The sequence below is a fragment of the Cydia strobilella genome, chromosome Z, assembly GCF_947568885.1.
Source record: "Cydia strobilella chromosome Z, ilCydStro3.1, whole genome shotgun sequence".
NCBI classification, from domain to species: domain Eukaryota; kingdom Metazoa; phylum Arthropoda; class Insecta; order Lepidoptera; family Tortricidae; genus Cydia; species Cydia strobilella.
The window spans coordinates 22,888,291-22,902,229 of record NC_086068.1 but is presented as its reverse complement, the minus strand read 5'-3'; the positions used below and the strand labels follow the sequence as shown (position 1 = coordinate 22,902,229).

The following is a 13,939-nucleotide window of genomic DNA, read 5'->3' as shown; positions in this document are numbered from 1 at the left end:
GACCCAGACCCAAACTTGGACCCGGACTCGGACCCGGACCCGGGTCTGGACATGTACCCCAACTCGGACCCGGACCGAACTCTGACCCAAACATGGACCCGGACAGCCGGACACGGACCCGGACTCGGATCCGGACCCACACCCGGACCCGGAAATGCTACTAGAAAAGTTGTTTTTTTTTTATACTGCGATTCTCACAGAACAGAACTGCTATCAGAATAGTAGGTTAGGTTAGGTTATAGCTGTGAGCCTTACAGAAACGAAATGCTATCAGAAAAGTAGGTTAGGTTAGGTTAAAACTGCGACCCTTACAAAAACGAAATGCTACTAGAAAAGTGGGTGGTTTTACCTCCTTTTCTACATAATGAGGCAAAAGATGCTGTCTTTTTAATTTCATTGTCTGGAATATAAGAGTGCACCATCAACAATAAGTGAACTTTGAAGGGTTTTTTTTTCTTAAAAATTATTTTTAAAGTATTGTCTTGCCAGCGACACCTCCAGATTTTTCAACAAAGTAGGCCTCTTTAATAAGCTATCAAATGAATATATTTACTTTATTTTATCTGTGGTATAACAAGGTGTTTTTTTTAATTGAATACATCACTATACATTTACTCGCATACCCGCTCGTTAAAACTAATCGCTTACAAACTCTTTAGAGAATCGTGCACGTTCGTCATGAACACTGGCCACTGATTAAAAAAAATTTGAAACTAATTTATTTTGAAAATAATTTTGTTGTTAGTCATTAATTAAGACTTGCGATATCGAGTTTATTTAAAAAACCGGCACAGAAAAAAACATATTCACATTTTTAATTTTTTTTTGTTAAATAAATTTAATAATAACATTTAACAAATAAATTTAATTTCTAATAGGTTTTCCTGTAATCTTTAGGTAAAGACGTATTATGTATATTTTTTTCAAAATTTTAGACCGAGTAGTTTCGGAAATAAAGGGGGGAAATGGTCATTTTTTGGCTATTTTCTCAAATAACTTCTAAACTATTTATTTTAAAATTCCAAAAAAAATATATTTGAGATTCTCATAACGAGCTCTTTCATTTGATATGTAACACGATATAGTTTCAAAAACTTTATTTTTTAATTTTCTCATTTACCCCCCAAAAGTGGCCCCATGTTTAAAATTCATTTGTTTACGTTACATGTCCGTCTTTGGGTCACAAACTTACGTATGTGTACCAAATTTCAACTTGATTGGTCCAGTAGTTTTGGAGAAAATAGGCTGTGACAGACGGACAGACAGACAGACGCACGAGTGATCCTATAAGGGTTCCGTTTTTTCTTTTTGAGGTACGGAACCCTAAAAAAGTTTGTTTTTTGCTTATATTCGTGTTTGTATGATTGGAATGAACATTTGCTTCCAATCTGAGCTAACAAAAATATCATAAACATATAATGAATTGCGCGAATAACTATAGTAACATTGTGAAAATTTTAATTAGTCATAACACAACATAAGAACTTTTTATATTTAATCAGTCCAGCGAAGCATTTTCCTGTTACCTTATATATGGGTTATGGGGAGTGGGCGAGGGATTAGTAGTAAATACTATAAGAGATGACAATGAATTGTATTCATTGTCCTTAGTCGGTAGTAAACCACTTTTAGTCTTACAGAACTTCTACCTTACTTTATACCGACAGTGTTTTTCTTCTAGATCTGTCGGCCTAGCACATGATTGGCGCATAGCACATAGACTACCCATCCCCCTTTAATTCATACAGTTAGTAAAAGACGGGTAGTCTATCTCGCGGCGAGATACTGTCGCGTCAATCATGTGCTCGGCCTTATGGCAGTATTTTGCGAGTTCAATGTAATGAATATGTATGTCATCTTAAACGATATTTTTCATGGGATCACAACCGAGATTTCGTCTGTTTAGACGAGAGTGGACGACAACAACTTCAACAATTTCTGTTTCCGACAGCCAACGTGGCAATGATAATTCCATTCAACCAAATAATTAAAAACATTTTTAGTGAAACATCGTAGTATATAACATTTTATTTATTTAATAATCAATAAATATATACTTTTATATCGTGTAATAATCTTCTTCAGTCGGTCCCTCAATACTGAGGATCGTGACATCATGTCCTTCTGCTGAAGACGAGGTTCCTCCATAGGGTTCTGTTCCTCGCCAAGCGCATGGCCTCGTGCAGTTTTAATTGCATAGGTGCCGTAATTTGAGCACACCGTCTAGTGGGAGGAGGGCCCTGAGGTCTCGTGCCTTCAACTTTGCCCGTCATTATTACTCTTTCCAGGCTATCCGGAGAACGACGTGAGAGGTGTCCGAAGTAAGTGAGCCTGGCATATCGTTGACAGCCGGCGTTTAATGCGCAGCTCTTCCAGTATGGACTGATTGGTACGCATTGCCTTCTACGGTATTCGCAAAAGCCGGCGCCAACACCACATCTCAAACGCGTTGATACGCTTGGTCAAATTGGCTCGGATAGTCCATGTCTCCATACCATACAGAAAGATTGAGAAACCGAGAGAACGCACAAGTCTATTCTTCGTCTGTCTTAATATACTACGATCCTTCCAAATCTTATCTAGCCGAGCCATAGCTCCCTTCGCTATTTGAATCCTCCGGATAATTTCTCCGTCACAGCTACCATCGCTAGATATAAGTGAGCCGAGGTAGGTGAAGGTGCTGACACAGTCGAGATCTTTTAGTTCTAAGCTTCGTTGAGGAGGTATTTTCCGATACACAAACATCAGCTTGGTCTTAGCATGGTTGACGTGAAGTCCTAATTTGATGCTTTCGGCTTCTATTCGTCTGAACAATCGACTCATCTCCTCATCGGAAGCCAAGAGCGTTGTGTCGTCAGCATAGCGTAGGTTTCATATCGTCTTCCCACCAATCGATATGCCGCCGTCCCAGTTCTCGATGGCCTTGCGTACTATGTATTCATGTATTTATAGATATTGAAGAGCTTAGGAGACAATATACAGCCCTGTCTCACTCCTCTTTCCGGCTTGAACTGAGCTGACAATGCATTCTCGATGCGTGTAATAATATTTTTTGTATAATAGTCTAATGGCGAAATAAAAAATAAATGGTTTTTGAACATCCAAACTTTTTGGTGGTGACATATGGATACATACGGTCAGGTTTGACAACTTGTCTGTGTGTGTTTCTCACTCCGTGACGTAACGCTCTCTGATTGGCGTCTGATTTTTAGGGTTCCGTACCCAAAGGGTAAAAACGGGACCCTATTACTAAGACTCCGCCGTCCGTCTGTCTGTCTGTCACCAGGCTGTATCTCATGAACCGTGATAGCTAGACAGTTAAAATTTTCACAGATGATGTATTTCTGTTGACGCTATAACAACAAATACTAACAACAGAATAATATAAATATTTAAATTCCTGTTTTTTCCGTAATGGTACGGAACCCTTCGTGCGCGAGTCCGACTCGCACTTGGCCGGTTTTTAATTAATTTGTTACGAATATTTACACTTACAAAATATGTTTTTAAGCATTCTAATATTAGCTGCCCTGCTATGTTTGTTTTTATTTATTTATTTAGATTTGCCAACAGGTGCAATACAAAAAATACTTATAAATGACGAGTTATAAAATAAGATTGCTTGAGTATTCACCCAATTACAGTCAAACACGGCATGCATGTAACAGAAATGTGGCTTACATATGTTTTTTTTAAATCAAATATGAATCAAAGTAATGCTGAGATTAGGTAGTGGAATACAGGAAATAACTATGTATGGTAACAACATAGAATGTTATATATTCGCGATTCATGTCAACAATCCTATGCAATATTACGGTACATAGAGCTGATCTGATGATGGAGACACGAGGTGGCCATGGGAACTCTGTGATAAAACAACGCAACCTAATTGTGTTTGGGGTTTTTAGAATTGTCTCGATGAGTATAAGTTGCCTGTGGAAAGAAAAGTACAGTCAGCGATAAAAGCTTGTACCATAAATGAATTTTTTGGCAAAAACATTTGCAATTCACTTATATAAAACTAGACGAGCCCCCGGCTCCGCTCGCGTAAGTCAAATAAAGGGTTTGTCTTATGTTTACTTAAATACCGACCTTACTATGTAATAGATCCGTTCAGCATTCAACCCTGCCAGGGTTCATAGCTGTCATAGGGACTTATTTGTAACCGTTATTTAGATAACTTTTAGTTCGCAAATTTCTCAATAAATGATTTGATTTGGTAAAAGGCAAGATTGTATTTTTTCATCCACGTATTTATTAAAAACTTTATTTAACATAAAATTATTATTTAATTTTATAAGCCCAGTTGCAAAAACGTTCATTAGATTAATTGCCGCCTTAACGAAAGTGGACGACCACAGCCCATAAACGGCCTATTCATACAAACGTACCTACGCAGGATATGCACTACGCTATACAGGATAAGCACTAAGACCGGCCAAGTGCGAGTCGGACTCGCGCACGAAGGGTTCCGTACCATTAAGCAAAATCACGTTGTATGGGAGCCCCACTTAAATATTTATTTTATTCTGTTTTTAGTATTTGTTGTTATAGCGGCAACAGAAATACATCATCTGTAAAAATTTTAACTGTCTGGCTATCACGGTTCATGAGATACAGCCTAGTGGCAGACGGACAGACAGACGGACGGACGGACGGGCAGCGGAGTCTTAGTAATAGAGTCCCGTTTTTACCCTTTGGGTACGTTACGTTAATATCAGAAATAGTAACAGTTGAAGCATACCTAGTCATAAGTTCCCGAATTGATTATATCTCTAATCATTGAAGTGTAATTATTAACTTAATAAAATACATATTTACATACATCGAGACTACCACCACCATTCCTTATTACGGGCACCATCCCTTCGCAACATTCCTTGAACTGATAGGCTATATAACTTGCTATCAGCTTTGTATTTTTGGCCATGGAATCTAACTTTTGGCGCTTCTCGCCATCCACCTGCCGCATGCATGACAGTGTTTGCCAAAGCCGTAAAAGCCATTCTGAATAATAAAACTCAGAAATTTAAAACAATAAAATACAAATGATACACTTTCATACATCACCATCACCACTAAGACATAAGTCATATGGCATAAGCCACTCGTATGGGCATAGACTAAGGTTGACAGCACTTTTTATTTTACTTCGAGTGAAAAACGCCGAAATAACTGTATACCAACATGACAAACTTATTTAAGTTACGTCAAATAATTTGGTCTGTAGCACCACCGAAACGAAACCAGCCGAGAGTTGCCGAATATGGTCGATCGTCGTAAAATGAAGATTGTTATGAAAATTTCTTTTGCTTATTGTAAATTAAATACGCAGCGAAAGCCATAGTTTTGAAAGCCATTTTATGTATATCAACCAGAGCTATTTTTTTTCGAGTATATGATGTGCGTGTCTATGTATACACGTCTTAATTATGCGGCGCGGTCTACAACCGGTTTGACTGATTACTATGGATATTGTTGTTCACAGGACGGTTTGGAAGTCATGCTTTCCGTGCCTAAAAAGGCTAATGATGCGATGCACCTTTCATTATTAGAAGGATGCGACGTGCCGACAGATAGCCTAGGCGAAGTTGTACTCCAGGACTCCTTCCATGTGTGGGATCTACGTCAAATCATCAAAAAAGGTCGCGAGAGGAGGGTATTTCTCTTCGATCTTCACCTCCTACTAGCTAAGGAAGTCAAGGACTCTCATGGCAAAGCCAAATATATTTATAAAACTAAATTTATGGTAAGTTATATTTGTTAAAAAACATTAATCCGTTTCCAGGCATAGTACTATGTATTGACATATTATGCGTCAGGGGAATATCAACCTAATTATTTATTATTACTGTTCAAATTCGCAATTATTAAAAAAAGTTATATTTTGTGTAAAATCTTACAATTTGATGCGGCCTGGAAATGGGTTCATGTTTGACATATTCCCATGTTATATTCATATGTAGGTATATAACGTCCACAACATATTATGTTCAATATTGCAGTGCGTTTTCTCATTTTAGACTTCTGAACTGGGAGTGACGGAACACATTGAAGGCGACGAGTGCAAGTTCTCGGTATGGACCGGGCGGGAGCCCATGGCCAGCGACTGTCGCATTGTTCTCAAAGCTACTTCGCTAGAAGTGAAACAGACGTGGGTGCGCCGTCTTAGGGAGGTTATACAGGTAACGCTAATGACGAATAATCTATTATATCCTTTGGACATGTTTGGTCCTTAAAATAAGTTTGGCAAAATACATACAAAATCGTGTATAATAAGAACTCCCAAAACCGTAAGCTAATCTTAGCAGGCACAGTACAGAGCCCGTGAAGTAAGGGGTTGCCGGCCGAACGTAGAGGCCGCAACCCGTTTTCACGCCGAGGTACAGTCCGTTAACTCTCAGAATGACCTTCGGATTTTAGAAAGATACATCGGGTATCGGCGATAACACGCGAAGGTGATACAGCTGTTCTGCTTTCTTATTAACTCACAAAAAGTTTTAAACTTACCGCAAAAAGTTAAGGATACCTATTGTCTCAATGTAAAATAAGCCCTAATCTAATGACATTATGTTTAAATCTATTAAATATGTTCATTATGTTTAATATTCGGTTAATGACTATATTGCGATTTGACTTTTTGTCATAATCTAAATAAAATAGAATCAGAATTTAAAATTCGAAAACAAATTTGAATAGAGTTGATAATGCCAGTCACATATTTCAATTCATATGGTAAAACTATACAATTGGAAAATTCTGGTTCTGGTACGGGACCACCTTTACGAAACGTTTACCAGCCCCGTGGTGCGTGCTCGTCTCCTTGCTTGTTCCGAGTGGGAGTCGGGGGCGTGGTTACACGCTTTACCCTCCAAAAATTTAGGCACTATTCTCAGCAATGAGACAATTAGACTTTCGATGGCACTGCGACTCGGATCTGTATGTGTTGCCCCACACACTTGCCACTGTGGTTCCATTGTCACTGGTAAGGGCCTGCATGGCTTGTCTTGCAGCAGAAGTGCGGGCCGCATCACACGCCACGCCAGCATCAATGACATTCTGCGTCGGGCCTTTACCAGTGCCGGAGCACCAGCCGTCCTAGAGCCCACAGGCCTGACCAGGGACGACGGAAAACGGTCCGACGGCACGACTCTTGTCCCCTGTTAAGTTGGGCCGGCCCCTAGTATGGGACGCGACGTGCGTCGATACTCTTGCACCGTCCCACCTTCCAGGGACCTCGACCAAGGCTGTGGGTCGGCCGCCGCAGCGGCCGAGCACCTCAAACGGCGCAAATATGCCGCCATTGATTCTGGTTGCATGTTTGAGTCGTTTGGGGTAGAAACGCTCGGGCCTTGCGGACCCGGAGCACACTGTATATTTAGGGAGCTAGCGAAGCGTTTCATTGATGCTACGGGTGACCAGAGGCCTGGTTACTTCCTTGCCCAGCGAATTGGCATCGCAATTCAGCGTGGCAATGCTACCAGCCTTCTGGGCACCTTACCATCCGGCGCCGAGCTAGCTCCCATTTTTTACTTGTAAATATATGTAGATATTTTTAGTTAATTTAATTATTTATGTTTTTATATTTTTATGTTTGTACAATAAATAATAACATCTATTGGAAAATTGTGATATTATTGTTATGGTGGTATTAACTACTCTTATATAGTTTAAGGCTGAAAAGACGAATGCACTCTATGGGTGTTGGATTGCAACTAAATCAGTAAGAGACTGTCATTTTCTATTACGCGATTACATGCGATTTTACCCGAAAAACGAATGTCGTTCTGAGAGTTAACGGACTGTATGTATAGTGCTTTTCTCAAACATGCAATACGTATATCTTTATCACTCGTATATTTTACACGTGTATTTTTATTACCCGTATATTTTTATGTATCTTAGATTTTTTCGCCTTGTCTGACTGTCGTTTTCGCCACTAAGTTTACATAGTCTTTTATGTTGATATTATGCTTCACATACATCGTTGCCTTAGGCATGGAGTATAATTCCCACAGTGTTGAGGATTTTATAGTTACTTTCAGTTCTTTAAAATATGCCACAAAAACTATTTCTGATCAACAGTAGGCATTTTTCTTAGTTTTTCAAATATGAAAATTGCCATAAGCCAGACTATTGCATACGTACTTCGCTTTTGACTTGGCGGCAGCTAGTTATTTAAAGTAAATTCAACTTACGCTGCCAATTCCAACTCCTACGATTACAATAAAATAAAATAAAATAAAAAATCATTTATTTCAGACATTAATATTGAATAAAAAATTTCGACGGAACTCACATTAAATAACTAAATCAACAACGCACAATAATGGATTTATTATAAAACAGAATTACAAAATGAAACATTTTCAACTTTGCCTCCATAACAATAGGCTAGTTGACAATTTTTTTAATGGTATCCGTCAATCAGGTTTGTTTTGAGGATCAAATGTCTGTATGGGACCCATTGTCTTAAAGCAATACAAAAGTCTCAAATGATGGTCAAAGTCTGGCATCGCTACTTTACTGAGCAAACGCTCTAACACAAATGGCAACACATCGTGACGTCACTGTGTCACTGATTAGAAGGCGTTCCGATGTATGAAAAACAAGGAAATTGCGATTATGTCGGTGAAATGTTGCGTTTATGTATATTGTTGCTGTACAATATTTTTTTAAATAAGATGTAAGGAATCGAATGGTACCGTTATTTTTTTTCCTATTTGAAAGTTAAAAAAAAATGTTTTTTTTTTTTTGAAACTGAGGTCTTGTATTTTTTTATTAGTCCCATATATTTTTTAAATTTCCAATCTATTGTGATAAACTGCACATTTTTTATCTATTTAACTAGATTTAGTTATACAATTCAACATGTGTCAACTACCCTACTTCACAAAATACCTACGCGTGTTTGAGTAGACATTTAGACACATTTAAATGAAATATTTTAAAGGTTTATTATGTGTAGTTAAATTTGTAATTTCAAAATAGTGAATTTTGTTAATAATGTCATATTTATTATGTTCATGTCGATTTTATATAAATAAAAATGCAAAATATAGCAAACATCGTTTCTTTTTTTTATAGGGTTAGTGGCAGAATGTCATTACGAACCATAAAGCAAATACTGCCTATATTTTTTCTTTAAAGACTGAATGCCTTGATGCTGTGTCACAAATATCTGTGAAATGGAAATGAAACAAGACCGAAGTGATCCCAGTGACTTTCGGCACTGCACTGCACTTATGTATGAAGTTTCATTAAATACCTTTAGTTAGACCTGAAACACTGACACTTCGCAGCCTATTTTAAGGAACATAATGTCAATATTTCATTGCATTATACCATTTAAAACTTTCGCGTTTTGAACACATATTAAATCACATTTACAATCGGGTCTAAAAAATTCAAAAGGGTCGGGGAATAAATTCGCGTTAGACCCGATTGTAAACTTGATTTAATTTCATTGCATGTTTGAGAAAAATAAATAGTTCCACTTTGTTTGTAACTATTTATAAACGATTGTATAATTATGCTCTTTACTCCGATATTGTACTAATGGTTCAACAAATAAGTACAAAATTATCGAGTGACGCTTGTGAGCATGCCAATTATCAGGTTTGTATAACTTATCTAAAGCACTTGTTTAAAGTATTATTTAAATGTTGTATATTTTGTCCTTAATTAATATACAAACGATGTAGTTGGAAGATGTCACATACATTTCATTAGATATTTATAAAATCGAAAATTCATTGATTGTGTGTAAAGACTAAGACAAATTCGTGTTTCGTATTTGATAGGTAATGTAGTCAAAGCTGTACGACTCGGTAGATTATGCGGTAACTCTGGTTGTCAAAAGTCGTGGTTGAATTATAAGATGATTGAATGTTTGGTTTGTGATTGTGAGTTTGTTGCAGGAAACATACTTCAGTGGAGTGCTGCAGCAGCCGCCCCGCAGTCCCGCGCGAGTGCGCCCCACGAGCTCGCAGCGGTCTAGTAGGTTAGTTCACTTGCTATTTATTACCTTCATTACATAGGTACCTAACATTACATTATAACATGCTTGTTGACATCATAATAGTACATAATACTAGTATTATTAGACAGAGGCCAGAACATTAGGGAAATTTAAAATCTACTTCCGATGCATTGTAATAAACCGCTTGCATAACTATGTTTCGCAGTTTGTAATGATTAGTGTAGTTTAGTTTAGTTTATTTATTAACCATAACGTAATATGATCATTACATGGTAAGTCAACATTTTATACAATATTATACTTATAGAGAGAGCATTATGGATTTACACAAGGTAAGCGTATTTACCTTATAATTGAACTAATAATTGAAATCTAAGATTTACAGTTTGCGTCACTTAAAATATGTTTTAATGATAAATATTAGTCAAATAGAATAGTGTTAGTCGAATAGAAGGCATGGTTTTGGAAAAAAGTCTTGACCGTGTTTTTAAATAAATTAAATGGTAAGTCCGTGACATCTGTGGGCAGTTTATTAAAAAACTTTATTTAAAAAAAAACCTTGTTTTTGACACTTTTTTAATCTTAGTGATGGAAGTATTAGTTTGCTATTGTTCCAATTCAATCCAATGTATTGTTAAAATAAAGTTTTTTTAATAAACTGCCCACAGATGTCACGGATTTACCTTTTAATTTATTTAAAAACACAGTCAAGACTTTTTTATTATTAAATCCATTGAAAGAATTGCAATAATTTTTTTTAATCCGTTCCTCAAATTTTGTAGTTTTTTTAAATGCGTATAAATTTTTAACAAAGCAATATATTAAAAAAGTAATGATGCCAAATTTTTTAGTTCACATATAGGTCCAATTAGTCCAACTATGAACAAAATCCAGAACCTGACAATTTTTTTGCTGCCCGCTTGACGTGAAATGTCCCAATTTTAGACCTTATTTTTTTTGGTTTAGTTTTTTTTTTTTGGTGAATGTGATTTCTTTATTTAGGGTACCAGAGTATGTTTTGGTGGTTATTATATTTGATACCATTAAGTATAATAAAATACCGGCCAAGTGCGAGTCGGACTCGCGCACGAAGGGTTCCGTACCATTACGGAAAAAAGCAGAAAAAAATCACGTTTGTTGTATGGGAGCCCCATTTAAATATTTATATTATTCTGTTTTTAGTATTTGTTGTTTAGCACAATCGGATTAAGTCTCACCTCGAAATCCTTCCAAAGATATGAAATTTGGTATGTATGTTAATTAAAGGTCTCTTTTTCATGTCCACACTTTTTGACATTTGGGGACCTCGAGGAATCGCAGCCATCTTGGAAAATGTGTACCATCCTGGAGAAATTTGCGTTTTACTCTAAATATACGTTCTCTATGAAAATATGGTGTAAGGCAACATTAAAGCTTATTAAATTCTACACAAAAAAGTCCTAGATAACTTTGCGTAAAAAATACATCTTGTTATAGAAAATAATAGCTGAATCCAGATTTAGCGCTTATACCCTTTCAGGGGATATTCTCTTAATATGAAAGTTGGAGGAATATGAATTCCACTTTTGTATATACATTTGTACACGTTCTACTCCAATATCAACATTTTACTCGACTGCGACTTAAACAGAAAGTAGGGTTATGGGTTTAAATACTGAAAATCAGTACAACCTGTAGCTCAGGATACTTGACGGATATTTCTAGAAGAAAGCTCGGTTTTAGGGACATCAACAAATGTATATATAAAAGTGGAATTCATATTCCTCCAAGTTTCATATTAAGAGAATATTCCCTGAAATATAAGCGCTAAATCTGGATTCAGCTATTATTTTCTATAACAAGATGTATTTTTCCCGCAAAGATATCTAGGACTTTTTCGTGTAGAATTTATTAAACTTTAATGTTGCCTTACACCATATTTTCATAGAGAACGTATATTTAGAGTAAAACGCAAATTTCTCCAGGATGGTACACATTTTCCAAGATGGCTGCGATTCCTCGAGGTCCCCAAATGTCAAATAGTGTGGACATGAAAAAGAGACCTTTAATTAACATACATACCAAATTTCATATCTTTAGAAGGATTTCGAGGTGAGACTTAATCCGATTGTGCTATTATAGCGGCAACAGAAATACATCATCTGTGAGAATTTCAACTGTCTAGCTATCACGGTTCATGAGATACAGCCTGGTGACAGACAGACGGACGGACAGACGGACAGCGGAGTCTTAGTAATAGGGTCCCGTTTTTACCCTTTGGGTACGAAACCCTAAAAATGAATATTCTGGAATTAAATTAACTCAATCAAAATGGATTTTTTCGAAGGGACTATCATCGGTGCAAATTTCGCCGACGAGTTGGTAGAATCGTACCATGAACATTAAAAATGTATCCAAAAAGCATTTTGCAAATTTACTGTTTACTTTAACAAACCCACATCAAAAGATCAAGTAAGATGGAGTTTGACGAAAATCATAAATATATAGGCCATCCGCGTCTCCGTAGCGTAGTTCTCTCTCTATCTATCACACTTCCGTACTAGTGCCACAGTGACAGTTGCGTTTCGTTCGCTACGGAGTGTTAACGATTGCACGTTGGCTACGCACCCTGCCGGCCTAGCCAAGGTGACGATCGCATGCGCTTCGCCATCGAATCGCTTTGTGTCTCTGTCACTCTTCCATATTAGTGCGACAGTGACAGTTGCGTTTCGTTTGCTACGTCGCGTTAGCGATTGGCATGTTGTCTAGGGGCCTGATCAGATAATTGAGGGCAAATACCACTGGAGTATTGTTTGGTGCCTCTAGTAAATATACTAGGTTTTTTAATGGGAAATCTAAACGCGGTACGATTTAACTGGCGGTACAATATAGCCGACTCTCCCCTATTTTTTCAATTCCATCCAAGACCACTACAGTACACTCTATTAGCATTTTTTTGTAACTAGTTTCTTCGGAACTTTTTTAAATGAGTGGTATCTTTTCAGAGACCTGGAAGACACATTACTGGATGAGACCTTAGACCGTAATTCTCTGGCTTCATTTGGCAGTGGCAATACGACGGACTCGGACAAGGTACGCTGTTTAAGTATTATTGCACTCGCGGCTCTTAATCTTGATGTCATTTGATTGTTTGGTAGGTACCTTCACAATGCATTTTTTTTAAATTTGCAATGCTTTCCTTATACATCATTCTACCTTAATATATGGATTCTCGTTATCGAGTGAAGCAATACTATTGAAACCAAAGAGGTCAATAGAGAAAACGAGCAGCCTCCCTACATTCAACCGAGAACCGATAACGTTTTATTAACAGAGCTTAAGATGTCGCTACGCAACATTTAAACGGAAAGTACCTCCATACTCCATACTAAAAAGTGTAAGTACCTCGTCAACTATGGCAACAAATTCGGGGTCATCAATAAATGACACGAATTTCAAGATTCTCGCACGATTTTTCGAGATTAAATCTCATTGACAGGGAATCTCGATTTTTGCAATCTTGGTAATAATAATAATATTGGTAATAATCTCGATTAATATTTTCAACATCACGAGATTGAAATATTGATCCCTGTGAATTACTTTCTTTTGAGTAATCTTTTTGACCTTAGATTCATGTTGTTCAGGCAGTTCTATAGGGTATTTGACTACTAGTCAAATCAGTTTCTGTTTTCGAACTGTCGAAACTAACATAGATAGGTTAGTCTGAGAAAATACATTTATTGGCATGTGGTCGCATCGTAATCCTTGCCCCTGACCCCTGACTATACATTTTACCTATCTCGCCCTTTTATACTGTTCCGCGAATATCCTCTATCTTTGCCTACAGATAAAACCTGGTCTAATTGGTGACATGTGTATTATTTTTAACCGACTTCAATTTCATAGAAGGAGGAGGTTCTGTATTCGGTTTTCCGTGTTTAAGTATATGCGTTACCAACTGATATGTTTGAA

At 37.1% G+C, this 13,939-nt stretch overlaps 1 protein-coding gene across 1 annotated transcript in view; it reads left to right on the top strand.

The window, feature by feature from the left end:
• LOC134754462 (triple functional domain protein) overlaps positions 1–13,939 on the top strand; it is a 364,706-nt gene that overhangs the window by 140,066 nt on the left and 210,701 nt on the right. Inside the window, exons 24-27 of the mRNA XM_063690796.1 lie at positions 5,492–5,752; positions 6,027–6,188; positions 9,924–10,006; positions 12,970–13,057. Coding sequence (XP_063546866.1) covers positions 5,492–5,752; positions 6,027–6,188; positions 9,924–10,006; positions 12,970–13,057 — 594 coding nt within the window. The remainder of the gene's footprint in view (positions 1–5,491; positions 5,753–6,026; positions 6,189–9,923; positions 10,007–12,969; positions 13,058–13,939) is intronic.